The 17,116-nt window shown below is 48.3% G+C and overlaps 1 protein-coding gene across 1 annotated transcript; it reads right to left on the bottom strand.

Annotated features, from left to right (window-relative positions):
* Window positions 1-10,863: 10,863 nt before the first annotated feature.
* On the bottom strand, window positions 10,864-15,135 carry LOC134980781 (mucin-2-like). The gene is made up of 2 exons (XM_063947748.1): window positions 14,998-15,135; window positions 10,864-13,441 (listed from the first exon to the last, which is right to left on the bottom strand). The coding sequence occupies exons 1-2, from the start codon at window positions 15,133-15,135 to the stop codon at window positions 11,147-11,149; spliced, it is 2,433 nt and encodes an 810-aa protein (XP_063803818.1). The 3' UTR covers window positions 10,864-11,146.
* Window positions 15,136-17,116: the final 1,981 nt, after the last annotated feature.

The following is a 17,116-nucleotide window of genomic DNA, read 5'->3' as shown; positions in this document are numbered from 1 at the left end:
TGTAACAGGGTACTACTGTATGTGTGTCATTATGTGTATAGGGGCACTAATAATGTGCAGCAAATGTGTAGGGGGCACTGTGTGTGTCATTATGTGTATAAGGGAATTAATAATGTGCAGCATATATGTAAGGGACATTATGTGTAAAAGAGCATTAATAAATAAAGGGGCATTACTGTGTGGAATTATGTGTATAAATGCATTACTGTGTGGCATTATGTGTATAAGGTGCTCTACTATGTGGTGTTGCATATAGAAAGGGCACTACGGTGTCGTCTAATATGAATAAAGAGCAATAGGGTGTGGTGTAATGTGAATAAGGAGCAATTCAGTGTGATGTACTGTGAATAAGGGGCTCTACTGTGAGGAGTAACGTTTATAAGGTAAAGTGATACTACTGTGGGATGTAATATGAATTATGGACACTATCGCATGATCAAATGTGAATAAAGTTGCAGTACTGTGTGGCGTAATTGGAATTGGGGTTACTATTGTGTGGCCATGCCCCTTGTTAGCAAAAACACACCTAGGGGGCACCAGCCAAAATTTTGCCTAGGGCATCATATTGGTTAGGGCCAGCTCTGTGTGGCAGTGCCGTGGTCACGGGCCATAATCCCATTATTCCTCTGCATGACGCTGCAACCCTCTGTCTGACCCTGTGACCCTCTGTCTGACGCTGTGACCCTCTCTCTGACGCTGCGACCCTCTGTCTGACACTGCGACCCTCTCTCTGACGCTGCGACCCTCTGTCTGACACTGCGACCCTCTCTCTGACGCTGTGACCCTCTCTCTGACGCTGCGACCCTCTGTCTGACACTGCGACCCTCTCTCTGACGCTGCGACCCTCTGTCTGACACTGCGACCCTCTCTCTGACACTGCGACCCTCTGTCTGACGCTGCAACCCTCTGTCTGACACTGCAACCCTCTGTCTGACACTGCGACCCTCTGTCTGACGCTGCGACCCTCTGTCTGACGCTGCGACCCTCTGTCTGACACTGCAACCCTCTGTCTGACACTGCAACCCTCTGTCTGACACTGCGACCCTCTGTCTGACGCTGCGACCCTCTGTCTGACACTGCAACCCTCTGTCTGACGCTGCGACCCTCTGTCTGACACTGCGACCCTCTGTCTGACGCTGCGACCCTCTGTCTGACACTGCAACCCTCTGTCTGACGCTGCAACCCTCTGTCTGACGCTGCGACCCTCTGTCTGACACTGCAACCCTCTGTCTGACACTGCGACCCTCTGTCTGACGCTGCGACCCTCTGTCTGACACTGCAACCCTCTGTCTGACGCTGCAACCCTCTGTCTGACGCTGCAACCCTCTGTCTGACACTGTGACCCTCTGTCTGACGCTGTGACCCTCTCTCTGACGCTGCGACCCTCTGTCTGACACTGCGACCCTCTCTCTGACACTGCGACCCTCTGTCTGACGCTGTGACCCTCTGTCTGACACTGTGACCCTCTGTCTGACGCTGTGACCCTCTCTCTGACGCTGCGACCCTCTGTCTGACACTGCGACCCTCTCTCTGACGCTGCGACCCTCTGTCTGACACTGCGACCCTCTCTCTGACGCTGTGACCCTCTCTCTGACGCTGCGACCCTCTGTCTGACACTGCGACCCTCTCTCTGACGCTGTGACCCTCTCTCTGACGCTGCGACCCTCTGTCTGACGCTGCAACCCTCTGTCTGACACTGCGACCCTCTGTCTGACGCTGCGACCCTCTGTCTGACGCTGTGACCCTCTGTCTGACACTGCAACCCTCTGTCTGACACTGCGACCCTCTGTCTGACGCTGCGACCCTCTGTCTGACGCTGCGACCCTCTGTCTGACACTGCAACCCTCTGTCTGACACTGCAACCCTCTGTCTGACACTGCGACCCTCTGTCTGACGCTGCGACCCTCTGTCTGACGCTGCGACCCTCTGTCTGACACTGCAACCCTCTGTCTGACACTGCGACCCTCTGTCTGACACTGCGACCCTCTGTCTGACGCTGCGACCCTCTGTCTGACACTGCAACCCTCTGTCTGACGCTGCGACCCTCTGTCTGACGCTGCGACCCTCTGTCTGACACTGTGACCCTCTGTCTGACACTGTGACCCTCTGTCTGACACTGCGACCCTCTGTCTGACACTGCGACCCTCTGTCTGACGCTGCGACCCTCTGTCTGACGCTGCGACCCTCTGTCTGACGCTGCAACCCTCTGTCTGACACTGCGACCCTCTGTCTGACGCTGCGACCCTCTGTCTGACGCTGTGACCCTCTGTCTGACACTGCAACCCTCTGTCTGACGCTGTGACCCTCTGTCTGACACTGCAACCCTCTGCCTGACGCTGCGACCCTCTGTCTGACACTGCAACCCTCTGTCTGACGCTGTGACCCTCTGTCTGACGCTGTGACCCTCTGTCTGACGCTGTGACCCTCTGTCTGACACTGCAACCCTCTGCCTGACGCTGCGACCCTCTGTCTGACACTGCAACCCTCTGTCTGACGCTGTGACTCTCTGCCTGACACTGCAACCCTCTGCCTGACGCTGCGACCCTCTGTCTGACACTGCGACCCTCTGTCTGACGCTGCGACCCTCTGTCTGACGCTGCGACCCTCTGTCTGACGCTGTGACCCTCTGTCTGACACTGCAACCCTCTGTCTGACACTGCAACCCTCTGTCTGACACTGCGACCCTCTGTCTGACGCTGTGACCCTCTGTCTGACGCTGCGACCCTCTGTCTGACGTTGCGACCCTCTGTCTGACGCTGCGACCCTCTGTCTGACGCTGCGACCCTCTGTCTGACGCTGTGACCCTCTGTCTGACGCTGTGACCCTCTGTCTGACACTGCAACCCTCTGTCTGACGCTGCAACCCTCTGTCTGACGCTGCAACCCTCTGTCTGACGCTGCGACCCTCTGTCTGACACTGCGACCCTCTGTCTGACGCTGCGACCCTCTGTCTGACGCTGCGACCCTCTGTCTGACGCTGCGACCCTCTGTCTGACGCTGCGACCCTCTGTCTGACGCTGCGACCCTCTGTCTGACGTTGCGACCCTCTGTCTGACGCTGCGACCCTCTGTCTGACGCTGCGACCCTCTGTCTGACGTTGCGACCCTCTGTCTGACGCTGCGACCCTCTGTCTGACGCTGCGACCCTCTGTCTGACGCTGCGACCCTCGAGTTGGATAGCGCAACAGTCCCAGAAAGCCGGGACTGTCTTGCCAAAATTGGGACAGTTGGGAGGTATGTAACATTCTAGGCATTAGCTAGCACAATAACTTAGTTGGCCAACTTGCCAATTAGGATAGTATTGGGCAATCTGTATAATTTACAGTCAGCCTATTTTTATCTGCAACATTATTGGATTCTGAAATAGATTTTGGAGCATCATCCATCAATTAAATGAGTTTCATGAAGCTAGTGAATTTATTTCATCCCCACCCTTTGATTACAGCTTCCAAATGTATTCCTATCTGTGTGGCAGATAATTATATACTGTATTAGCATACTGAGGGCTGCTGTATAATCCGGATAACATTTTCCCCTTTGCAGATGATCTGAGCGTACTCTGCAGCACCACCTGCTGGTAGAAATAAAAATTGTCTGTACATATTTATTACATGCATTACACTATTTCTATCATTATTATAGCGCAAGCATATTCAATTATACTTTATACAGCGCTAAAACAAGACTGGGTATTAAAAGACAGAGAGGGGCCTATTCATCGTCACTAGAATGGCCCGCTACACATGCGGAAACGCTAGTCATCAGGTGGCGCTTGTTCTTAGAGTCTCGTACCTTCCTATGAGAATGCGTTCCGCTGATGTGTGCCTCATCACTGTCTGACCAGCGGCCCTGTGCATGCATGACCTCAGGTGGCACATGTGCAGAAGCGAGCGACGCCAGAGGAAAGGAACGCTGCTACTAAAGCTATTCAGAGCCGCTGTCTCCGCTCCAGAACAATGCTGAATTGCTTTGGTGAATAGTCTCCCCTGCCGCAACTTGCAGAAAGTTGGATACTTAATCATCAGGGTCATCTGAACGCTGATGCTGAGTAGGCCCGTAGAGGGCTTAAAGGTCCCTTCTGGCAAGCTTACAATTTATACGAAACTAAGAGTTTGATACATGAGGATAAGTACTGCATATTGGCCCTCATTCCGAGTTGTTCGCTCGTTAGTTTTTTTCGCAACGGAGCGATTAGTCGCAAACTGCGCATGCGCAATGTTCACAGTGCGCCTGCACCAAGTAAATTTGCTAAAAAGTTTGGTATTTTACTCACGGCCTAACAAAGAAATTTCATTGTTCTGGTGATCGGAGTGTGATTGACAGGAAGTGGATGTTTCTGGGCGGAAACTGGCCGTTTTATGGGTGTGTGCGAAAAAACGCTGGCGTTTCTGGGAAAAACGCGGGAGTGTCTGAAGAAACGGGGGAGTGTCTGGGCGAACGCTGGGTGTGTTTGTGACGTCAAACCAGGAACGAAACTGACTGAACTGATCGCAGTGGAGGAGTAAGTCTCGAGCTACTCAGAAACTGCTAAGAAATTTCTATTCGCAATTCTGCTAATCTTTCGTTCGCAATTCTGCTAAGCTAAGATTCACTCCCAGTAGGCGGCGGCTTAGCGTGTGCAATGCTGCTAAAAGCAGCTAGCGAGCGAACAACTCGGAATGAGGGCCATTGTTCTAGTTAGATTGTAATTACAATTATTGCTGGTGGGCTGTATAATCCAATCATGCTGGAAAGTTGGCTTGAGGTCAGAAAGTTATTTGAGTTAAAAAGTAAAACACATGTAAATTTTGTGTGAACTGTGTAGTGTGGCGTGATAATCAAGTGGTTCTGTAACTTGAAAACTGAGATAACGTTTCCTTAAATGTTCCAAGGTTTGAGGTTGGGGAAAGACTTCTTGTGCGGTGGAGGCATCACACAGATTGGATACAGTGCGGAAATAAGTAGCGTAACTGTGAATGTGAGCAGGTAACGCGCGTGGGCAACGGTTGTAGGTGCTGCTCATAATGTAGATGTCCGTTTGGGCGATATTTTAGATTTGTGAAGAGATATACAGTATGTTGGTGTGCATATACGTTTTCTGTCCTGTCCGTTCACCATCACTGTTCTCCGAATACGTCATATACCTCTTGGAAGTACGTTGAGCCTGAATTTACACTAAAGTACCTATGGAGCAAGATGGCAGCATTTGTGGCGCAGCAATTGGTGAGTCATTGGAAGCCCAGCCGCAACCCGCAGCCGGTATGTGTGAAAACCGTGCTTTAAAAAAAAAATGCCTCCAGCAGGTGGGCAGCGGAACACAATAACCAAGCCATTAGGCAGTGGAATAGGGATAACAGAGCGGGAGCTGTGGGCACCAACACTGGCACCTGGGAGGGCGGGGATGTGGGATTTGCACATTATTATTGTTTCCCAATGTTATCAGTAGATCTCACAGAAATCCCTGATCAGCAGGAGAAATGCATTGGGAGTATTACAGAAGAACCACTGAGCTGAGATGTCTGCACACTTAAGCAACGTTGGACTTTATCTCAGTTGTCCTGGATGGTAGCAGAAGCCACAGATGCCACCTAGGGAGGAACTACAAAATACAACACAGAAGTGCTGACTTGCGTCTCGGTCAGCTGGGACCGCACCACAAACCACAGGCTACACTGCACTCCCTGCATCCATTTACAATATTTAACTCTATGGAGTCTCACATCAACAGTACAGAAGTCTCCTGGGAACAAGACATAAGTGCCGCGTTCCCAGAGACCCGCACATGTGCACTAGACTGTGGGGCAGTTGTCAGAGTTTTTTTGCCACTGTGCCGTGGAGAGGAGGAGGCTCTGCCTGGAGAATGCGCCCCCTCCTTTCTTATTCTGCCCCTGGTTCTCATCCTGTATTGATAATTGCACGCCTCTTGTGCATTCTTATATTACATCGGTGGAACAGTGCAATTCTAGGCCAGAGTAGATTGGGCGCCTAAAGTGGCTCTTTACATTTTAAAAACAGGGCCTCATGTACATGTAAATGTAGTTGTCATGTAACAGCCACCGATCCCAGCGCACATTCCGTCTCTGAACACCCAACATGGATATAGCATTTTCTTAATCCCCCCAATGCAAATCTGCTCCAAAACTCCATGCCTCAGCCAACATCCGACTGCTCCTGAGAGTCCCCTACCTCTTCCATGCTGCAGCTACCACCACCCATACACCATTGTGTGTGAGAAAGGAGATCCCTCTTCCATGCTGCAGCTACAACCACCCATACACCATTGTTTGTGAGAGAGGAGATCCCTCTTCCCTGCTGCAGCTACAACCACCCATACACCATTGTGTGTGAGAGAGGAGATCCCTCTTCCATGCTGCAGCTACAACCACCCATACACCATTGTGTGTGAGAGAGGAGATCCCTCTTCCCTGCTGCAGCTACAACCACCCATACACCATTGTGTGTGAGAGAGGAGATCCCTCTTCCATGCTGCAGCTACAACCACCCATACACCATTGTGTGTAAGAGAGGAGATCCCTCTTCCCTGCTGCAGCTACAACCACCCATACACCATTGTGTGTGAGAGAGGAGATCCCTCTTCCATGCTGCAGCTACAACCACCCATACACCACTGTGTGTGAGAGAGGAGATCCCTCTTCCATGCTGCAGCTACAACCACCGATACACCACTGTGTGTGAGAGAGGAGATCCCTCTTCCATGCTACAGCTACAACCACCCATATACCATTGTGTGTGAGAGAGGAGATCCCTCTTCCATGCTGCAGCTACCACCACCCATACACCATTGTGTGTGAGAAAGGAGATCCCTCTTCCATGCTGCAGCTACCGCCACCCATACACCATTGTGTGTGAGAGAGGAGATCCCTCTTCCCTGCTGCAGCTACAACCACCCATACACCATTGTGTGTGAGAGAGCAGATCCCTCTTCCCTGCTGCAGCTACAACCACCCATACACCATTGTGTGTGAGAGAGGAGATCCCTCTTCCATGCTGCAGCTACAACCACCATACACCATTGTGTGTGAGAGAGGAGATACCTCTTCCATGCTGCAGCTACAACCACCCATACACCATTGTGTGTGAGAGAGGAGATCCCTCTTCCCTGCTGCAGCTACAACCACCCATACACCATTGTGTGTGAGAGAGGAGATCCCTCTTCCCTGCTGCAGCTACAACCACCCATACACCATTGTGTGTGAGAGAGGAGATCCCACTTCCCTGCTGCAGCTACAACCACCCATACACCATTGTGTGTGAGAGAGGAGATCCCTCTTCCATGCTGCAGCTACAACCACCCATACACCATTGTGTGTGAGAGAGGAGATCCCTCTTCCCTGCTGCAGCTACAACCACCCATACACCATTGTGTGTGAGAGAGGAGATCCCTCTTCCCTGCTGCAGCTACAACCACCCATACACCATTGTGTGTGAGAGAGGAGATCCCTCTTCCATGCTGCAGCTACAACCACCCATACACCATTGTGTGTGAGAGAGGAGATCCCTCTTCCATGCTGCAGCTACAACCACCCATACACCATTGTGTGTGAGAGAGGAGATCCCTCTTCCCTGCTGCAGCTACAACCACCCATACACCATTGTGTGTGAGAGAGGAAATCCCTCTTCCCTGCTGCAGCTACAACCACCACCCATACACCACTGTGTGTGAGAGAGGAGATCCCTCTTCCATGCAGCAGCTACAACCACCCATACACCATTGTGTGTGAGAGAGGAGATCCCTCTTCCATGCTGCAGCTACAACCACCCATACACCATTGTGTGTGAGAGAGGAGATCCCTCTTCCCTGCTGCAGCTACAACCACCCATACACCATTGTGTGTGAGAGAGGAGATCCCTCTTCCATGCTGCAGCTACAACCACCCATACACCATTGTGTGTGAGAGAGGAGATCCCTCCTCCATGCTGCAGCTACAACCACCCATACACCATTGTGTGTGAGAGAGGAGATCCCTCTTCCCTGCTGCAGCTACAACCACCCATACACCATTGTGTGTGAGAGAGGAGATCCCTCTTCCATGCTGCAGCTACAACCACCCATACACCATTGTGTGTGAGAGAGGAGATCCCTCTTCCCTGCTGCAGCTACAACCACCCATACACCATTGTGTGTGAGAGAGCAGATCCCTCTTCCCTGCTGCAGCTACAACCACCCATACACCATTGTGTGTGAGAGAGGAGATCCCTCTTCCCTGCTGCAGCTACAACCACCCATACACCATTGTGTGTGAGAGAGGAGATCCCTCTTCCATGCTGCAGCTACAACCACCCATACACCATTGTGTGTGAGAGAGGAGATCCCTCTTCCCTGCTGCAGCTACAACCACCCATACACCACTGTGTGTGAGAGAGGAGATCCCTCTTCCCTGCTGCAGCTACAACCACCCATACACCATTGTGTGTGAGAGAGGAGATCCCTCTTCCATGCTGCAGCTACAACCACCCATACACCATTGTGTGTGAGAGAGGAGATCCCTCTTCCATGCTGCAGCTACAACCACCCATACACCATTGTGTGTGAGAGAGGAGATCCCTCTTCCCTGCTGCAGCTACAACCACCCATACACCATTGTGTGTGAGAGAGGAGATCCCTCTTCCATGCAGCAGCTACAACCACCCATACACCATTGTGTGTGAGAGAGGAGATCCCTCTTCCCTGCTGCAGCTACAACCACCCATACACCCCTGTGTGTGAGAGAGGAGATCCCTCTTTTACAAGTTGTGAATTCTATGTAGTTTTTGTCTGGTTTGCACTAGACAAGGGATGTAGTCAATATCCCGGCGGTCGGGATCTTGGCGGTCAGAATCCCGACGCCGGGATCCCGACCGTCGAGAATGCCGGCATCGGCGCCAGAGCTATTTCCATTCGTGGATGTCCACGACATTCATACAGTGGGAATAGAACCTGTGGCTAGACCAGCGAGCCACCGAGCCCGCAAGGGGCTTTCTAGCGCTCGCCCCACTGTCGGTATTCTGGCGGCCAGGATCCCAGTGTCGGAATTCAGACCGTCGGGATTCCAACCGCCGGGATTCCATCCACAACCCTTAGGCAATACCATTAGGGGAGAATTTAGGGATCAGGCCACCCCTAGGCACAACATTATTGATCACCCCCACCCAATCATGTCACTACCCTGTTGGGGGCCAGTCCTGATGCCCCTGACTACCAAAGCAATCACAACCTCATCCTCCAACACCTCATGTACCACAATTTACTGCCATTGCCCCGCCAGTTGCAAAATAAAAAATAAAAGTCATAATGTAAATAGAAAAGAATTACCTGGTGTAATCAGGACAGCGGCCTAGTACAGCTCTCATGCAGGGGAGACTGCTGTGCTGCCCTCCTGCAACTGGCACCCCTAGGCATGTGCCTCATGTGCCTAGTGGGAAATCCACCACTTAATACCGCCCTACACTACAAAACACCAGTGCATTTGATAGAGGTAATGGGGTTCTAGTGCCCAGATTTCCTTCAAATAAAAAGTAAAAACAAGGGTTCTCTCATAAGTTTATTAGTTGTCAAAGCAGTGTGCCTTTCTGGGCTACAGTATTACTCCTACACACCCAAAACAGCGACGGCTGGAAAGAAAACTGCATTATAATCCTACTTACAGTACCTACTCTCCTGGGAGTTGCCGGAGACTCATCATTTGTTGGGTAGTTCCACAGACCCCCAGAAGAGTGGGTAGTTTTCCTGCATCCCACTCACTTCCTAGAGAAGCTGGCACGATGGAGAGATAATACAGGGAATCGTGGGGTGAAAATTATTTGACTTGTCCAGGAACTCACAATTCACGCATTTGCCACAATGTGGGACAATCCCAATGATGTATAGAGCCCACCCCCCGAAGTGGCCAGCTGCATCTTCTCTCTGCCTTGTCCCCGAAAGGAGAAACATAAACTCGGCAAGTATCTTTATCATTTTCAAGTGCAGATTTTAATCTGAAAGCCTATGGGGGGTATTCAATTAGCTCTGACAATTTCGGAGCTATCAAATTCACCCTCTGCAGTGCATATGCACCCCCTGCAATGTTTTTGCCCATTTTTAAGGCATTTCCGATCAATGCCTTTTCACTTCTTTTTTTTTTTTTATTTAAGCAAAAAGGCATTGGCGAAAAATGTCTCAAAATCAGCGAAAACGGCCCACCTTTTCACCAGCACAGGTGCGAAAATACTTGGATTCTCTGATCCATGTTTTTTGCTCCTGACAAATTTTTCACCTAGGAGAAAAAACGTCTCTATTTGAATACCCCCCGATTTGTGCAATCCCGCTTTATTGCTATTTTAGACAGGTTAATGCTGGAGCTAGAACCACAATTTAATTATTGATGGAGATTGGGGTAAAAATAAAATACACATTTGCTTTTAGTTCACATTCTCACGGTTTTAATTTTTTTTATATATATATTATTATTTTTTTTACATTTTTGCTTAATATTCTTGCTGTGTCAAAAAGAATAAGCAGACTATTGGTATTTTCTGAAAACGCAATGTCTTTTGACCCCGCGTCGGCGACGTAGGTAGCAGGTGTCTGCTGCAGACTGTTAGTGACTGACAGTCTGCTGCCGTTTGGGGTGTGGGGAGTGGGTGCTGATGTTTTGGGGGAGTGATCAGCCAGCGTCTTCCGATGCTGCATCCTAGGACCAAGCACAACTCACTAATGCAAGCTGGAGGTGTATGCTTATATCCGTCGCCCCCTGCTGCATTACCATAGTAGTGTATTGATGTTGGCTCCTCCAACCACCTCTAAATTAGGCCCCCGTAGTGCAATTTGCCCAAGCGAATGGATGGTTTGAAGCTCACCTTGTCTTACTGTATGTTTGCAACCACACGTTACACCAGTTTGTCTCTCTGTTCTTTATTCATTTCCAAATAATATACTCTATAAGGTAATTTGTTTTCGATGAACAGAAACGCTATACATACATACAACCATGGCTTCCCTGTTATGCAGAACATGGCAAACATGACAAATAGTGATACTAGGGACAGAAAATGCAGTAGCAATAATAATAATAATAATAATAGCTGAATCATTTATTTTAATACACTGCAGCAAAACCATATTCTTACAAAATAGTGCAATCTATCACATAATCTATCTGAGAAAATAGATAGCTGAGATGATACTTCCGCTTACGGATTCTTCTTCTGGGAGGAAAAGTGAGAATGATATTGATAGAATGTGTTTTGTTGGTACTGCTGGGGGACCTGTTGGGTTTCAGTCGGTTTATTGTCCTGCTGGGTTTGAGAATATGAAGGTGGCTGTGATGTGGCTTGAGCTCCCTGACCTAGGGTTGGTGGAGGAATGTATACTGCCTGCTGGTAGAATCTTTGTGGTTCTTGAGGCGGTTGGTCAGAAGGAACTGGTGCATTTTGTGATGCTGCCTTTTCTAATAGGGGTGATTGGTCCTTATCCTCTCCGATTTGTGAAATGGTGACTTTTGGTTGTGACGGTTGTCCTCTTCCCTGTTGGTACTGTGAAGATTGTGTAGTGGTGGTGTCTAGTTGGGACGTTTGGTCTTTACCCTGTTGGCACTGTGAGGATTGTGAGGTGGTGATGTCTGGTTGGGACGTTTGGTCTTTACCCTTTTGGTAACCTGGGGTTTGTATGGTAGTGGTGTCTGGTTGGGATGTTTGATCTTTACCCTGTTGGTACTGTGGGGTTTGTATGGTAGTGGTGTCTGGTTGGGATGTTTGATCTTTACCCTGTTGGTACTGTGAGGATTGTGAGGTGGTGATGTCTGGTTGGGATGTTTGGTCTTTACCCTGTTGGTACTGTGGGGATTGTATGGTAGTGGTGTCTAGTTGGGATGTTTGGCCTTTACCCTGTTGGTACTGTGGGGATTGTGAGGTGGTGATGTCTGGTTGGGATGTTTGGTCTTTACCCTGTTGGTACTGTGAGGATTGTGAGGTGGTGATGTCTGGTTGGGACGTTTGGCCTGTACCCTGTTGGTACCGTATGGATTGAGAGGTGGGAGTTAGTGGTTGTGATGTTTGGTCTTTACCTTGTTGGTTCTGTGAGGATTGTAAGGTGGTGGTTTCTGGCTGTGAGGTTTGGTTCTTACCCTGTTGGTACCATGGAGATGGCGAGGTGAGAGTTACTAATGTTGATGTTTGGTCCTTACCCTGTTGGTACCGTGAGGATGGTGTGGTGGTGGTCTCTGGCTGTGAGGTTTGGTCCTTACTCTGTTGGTACCCTGGGGATTGTGTGGTGGTGATTTCTGGCTGTGAGGTTTGGTCCTTACCCTGTTGGTACCCTGGGGATTGTGTGGTGGTGGTTTCTGGTTGTAAGGTTTGATCCTTACCCTGTTGGTACCGTGGAGATGGTGGGGCGGGAGATAGTGGTTGTGATGTTTGGTCCTTACCCTGTTGGTACCGTGGAGATAGTGGGGCGGGAGATAGTGGTTGTGATGGTTTGTCCTTACCCTGTTGGTACCGTGGAGATAGTGGGGCGGGAGATAGTGGTTGTGATGGTTGGTCCTTACCCTGTTGGTACCGTGGAGCTAGTGAGGTGGGAGATAGTGGTTGTGATGTTTGGTCCTTACCCTGTTGGTACCGTGGAGATAGTGGGGCGGGAGGTAGTGGTTGTGATGTTTGGTCCTTACCCTGTTGGTACCGTGGAGCTAATGAGGTGGGAGATAGTGGTTGTGATGTTTGATCTTTACCCTGTTGGTATCGTGGAGATGGTGAGGTGGGAGTTAGTGGTTGTGATGTTTGATCTTTACCCTGTTGGTATCGTGGAGCTAATGAGGTGGGAGATAGTGGTTGTGATGTTTGATCTTTACCCTGTTGGTATCGTGGAGATGGTGAGGTGGGAGTTAGTGGTTGTGATGTTTGGTCCTTACCCTGTTGGTACCGTGGGGTTTGTAAGGTGGTGGTGCCTGGTCCTGAGGTTTGATCATTACTTTGCTGATAATTTGGGGGTGGTGAATTTGTCTGATCGGTGTTTGGTTCAACTGCTCCTACTCTGCGGGGGTCAGTTTGTGTGGGTTGTAAAGTTGTTGTGCTTGGCTGGCTAACATCTACTCCTAACCTGCGAGGATCAGTTTGTGTTGAACTTTGCACAGTTTCCACATTGTCGCATTTCTTATCTTGTGTCTTGTCCACTTCGCTTTGCACTGCACTGCTGCCAGCCTGATCCTGACTGGGAGGCGGAACCAGGGTTCCCTCATATTTAGGGTACAGTGGCTTCTGGTAATATTTGGGAGGGGCATCTGGTGCTTGTGGTGTACTTTGTGTAGCTGTAGCTGCATCTTTCTGTGGCTGGCCTGGCTGTTGACATGAGTCTTCCGATTCATACACAACCTTGTAGTATGCTTTCAGCACCTTACAGCACAGGTCAGAGAATTCATTGAAGTCCACCTCTCCATCTTTGTTCTCATCAAGAATCTGAATTAAGGTTGAGATTGTCTTTGGATCTTTGGGGTTCTGAAAGAGAATTGAATGTGTTTTGTAAGTTTTACCGCAGGAGATAATAAAGAAGCTGTAGAATGCTTCAGTAAAGGGTCTCTCAAGCAGCCGCCGAAACCACAAAAACACATGGGATCAGGGGGATCAGTACTAAATGCCGCCGGCCGGAATCCCGGCGGTCGAAATACCGACGCCGGAATCCCGACCACACAATCCCGACAGGGGTGGCGAGTGGAACGCAGCCCCTTGCGGGCTCGCTTCGCTCGCCACGCTCGGCACACTATTATATTCTCCCTCTATGGGTGTCGTGGACACCCACGGAGGGAGAATATGTCGGGATTGTGGCGGTCGGAATTCCGGCGTTGGTATTTCGACCGCCGGGATTCCGGCCGGCGGCATCTTGACCGCATCCCGGATCAGGAACTTATCCCCGATCTCGTGTTTTTGTGTGATCGCAAGTCCAATTTCGGTCGTTTAAAACAGCCTCTGATTGGATAACGCGATATAACTGTAGATTTTTGCTACTCCACTATGTGTCACAGTTTACCAAGTACCCTATAACGCAAAACAAATCAATGCCAGGTACTCTCTTCTGCATATATTTACATATGCCTTGGTCGCCACCTCCTGGGCGAGAACGGATTAGAAGTGTGAGCTTCCAGTACCTCCTTGTGCACCACCATTGCAAAATTACATATTTGCAGGATGGGGTCACTTAAATGTGATAATGCAGGTGCACAGGGGTAATCCATACCATGCAGGAGTGGAAATAGCGTATTTCTCTCTGTATAAAGAATGAATCGTCTCCTCCCCTCTCTACTGGAGAACGAGACTTGTTTTATACTTATAATGAGACATGTTTGCCCATCCCAGCTGCGCTTCTGCTCTAACTTCTTTGTGCACATTCACCAAAGTAATAAACCAATTAAACACATGTACTAAAGTAAGTACTGATGACCAATCACAATTAGGATTTAAGTCATAGATGGAACTGAGCCAAGCTGCGTTTTATAGAAATGAAGTGATAAAATGATCAATCACTGTTTATACAGATATTTAGATATAATAAGTTCACCTTTAGGTGATCCTTCAACCTTTACAATGATTTCATTTCTACATTTATGAGTAATTATAACACTGATATAAATTTGATCTTGTATCTTTACATTTTGGAGACACAATTTTATTTTACCTTTAAAAAAACAAATTACACTACGCTATAATGCTGTCAGGATCCTTCATTATGTGTAAATATTTATAATATCAAACCATATAATAAATATATCTTACTGACTACAAGTTCCTTTTCCAGAGGTATTTTTTAAATTACTGCCGTGACTGCACAATCTGCCTCCTCTTACATTTTAAAACCGCGCCACTGGCATTAGGTGGGACAGAGCTGGCAATGAACTAAACGGAAAATACGTTACAGGAAAACGCGTCAAAGAAAGACGTAAGCGCTGTATATAAATGGAGAAATAGTGTATGCAATCAGCCATATTTCGATTTCATAAGGATTTATGTTAGCCGATGGTGTCCAGCTCACGCTAGGGTCGCCGCTGGCGAATTCCTACCTTGATGACTTCTGCAAACTCATTTTCAATCATCTGGTTCAGCTCCCCCATGTTCAGCTTATCATGGCTGCAGTCTTTCTTAGAGTATTTATGGAAAATCCCAATGATGCATTCGATGGCCTCAATGAGTTTTGTCATTGTCGCGAATGGTTCTGTCGCCCTACAAGCAGAAAATCAGCCGCGTTATAAAATCATCATTATTAACCAGCTCTCCTTTTCGCTCTGCTAATGCACGCCGACTCTCCTGTCTTCTGATTGCTTCCTCCCACTCCTACATCCAAGATTTTTCACATGCTGCTCCCTTACTCTGGAATTCCCTACCTCTCCCCCTCAGACTCTCCACCTCTCTACAGAACTTCAAACGTCTCTCTAGACCCACTTCTTCACCAAACCCAGCAAATCTCATCCTAACCCTCTGTTCCACGCTCTCTATGTACCCAGTCTGTGTCACCCCTGTCTGTCTACCCCTCCCCTTTAGAATGTAAGCTCTCACGAGCAGGGCCCTCTTCCCTCATGTGATTATCCTCTCTCTTACTTTAAAAAACCTCAACTGTCCAAATCCTGCAGTCTTCTGCCACCTGATACCTATCTCAGTGTCGTCTACTGGTGTAGTTATGCTTAGATCCCCTGTACTTGTCCTATATTGTCTCCAACTGTAAGTCATTGTTTTCCGTGTTTTGATTATGCGCATATGTACTCTGTAATTGGGTGCTAAATAAAGGATAATAATAATAATGATGGAAGGGGGAAAGAAACCAATACTTTTTTTCAAATATATTTATAGCAAAAATTAGATTTTAATGATACAAAGTGGTGGTACTCCAGTGACAGAGTAACATAATTCATCAGTAAAGTATGTTTGTGTCTCTTAACCTTCCGGCAATCCCCACAGCCGTTGTGCCATGATTATATAATGTCTCTGATCATGGTCTAGTTCTGGCCCCTCTGAGTAGAACTTTAAGAAATGTGGAATAATTAAATAAAACAAAAAATGAGCTTTGCCATAAAAACAAAATGTAAAAAAGCATGTAAGTGACACAAAACACAATTGTGCCGTATGTATGATACATTTAATGACTAACTATGACCTTGAGAAGTTTGGGGGAGACACCCCGGCTGTTGTAACACCTCAGAAAGTTACCTCTACTAAATAATGAAGGCTTATTGCCTGATACTATGTACTCAGATATATACAGTATACCAGGAGGCTGGGTTTTATTCAGCACGTAGTAGTATGCTATAGTGTCTCACTAACAGGCGTATAACACTACTCTCCTATTTTGCAGAGACTTCACTTCATACAAAATGCGCAACCTATAATAGATCTTACAATGACAAGTCTGTCAGATACATGTATTCCCGTACAACGACAGTAGTCCGACTTACCTCTACCAGACGTTGGCAATGAAGGGAGAAGAATTGAAATTACAGCTATAAGACAATATTTATAGGGATAGGGCGACCTAGTTTTTGCAAATGAGACAGCTACGTGTCACCCAACCCAGACCAGTCCAACTTGCCACATCAATTATGGAGGATCTGGCTAGGAACACCCTGACTGTCATACTGAACACACCCTACTATCCAGGACAGCCAAGAGAGCCCCAGTTCATTATCATTCCCCATCTCCATCACTATAGTGAGTGGGCTGTGTGTGTCCTACAGCCCACTCACCCCCCCCCCCCCCCCCATGTCCCTTTTCCCGGTGTTGGTGCGGAGAGAAAGATCACCACTAAAGGGCCCAGCAGCAGTACTCATCCCATGAATCAGCACACAGGCACGGCTTGCGTTCCAGCCCTGGAAATTGTCAACTTTTAATCAACCTGTTCATCTAGTTTTGTTTTTTTGTTTTTAATTTGACATTATGAAGCTCATCCACCACTTCTGACATGGAGACAGATTATTTTGGGCTGTTTGTTCCTGGGCTAGATGACACACTTTGCATTTCAGAGAATTAAGTGACCTCTCATCATTACAAATATCCCGGTGGCCTCCCTTTGCATCTCTGTCAAATTACTATATTCAATTAACATGCTCTTTGCATGTATAATAGCTTGTTTTCTTCCCACTAAGAGCCATAAAGAATGATCCAATTAAGAGAAGTTCTAGAACTGCTCCA

This window comes from Pseudophryne corroboree, chromosome 12 (genome assembly GCF_028390025.1).
Source record: "Pseudophryne corroboree isolate aPseCor3 chromosome 12, aPseCor3.hap2, whole genome shotgun sequence".
Classification (NCBI taxonomy): Eukaryota; Metazoa; Chordata; class Amphibia; order Anura; family Myobatrachidae; genus Pseudophryne; species Pseudophryne corroboree.
Note: the sequence above shows the minus strand (reverse complement) of the source record. Positions and strands in the feature narration are given on the sequence as shown.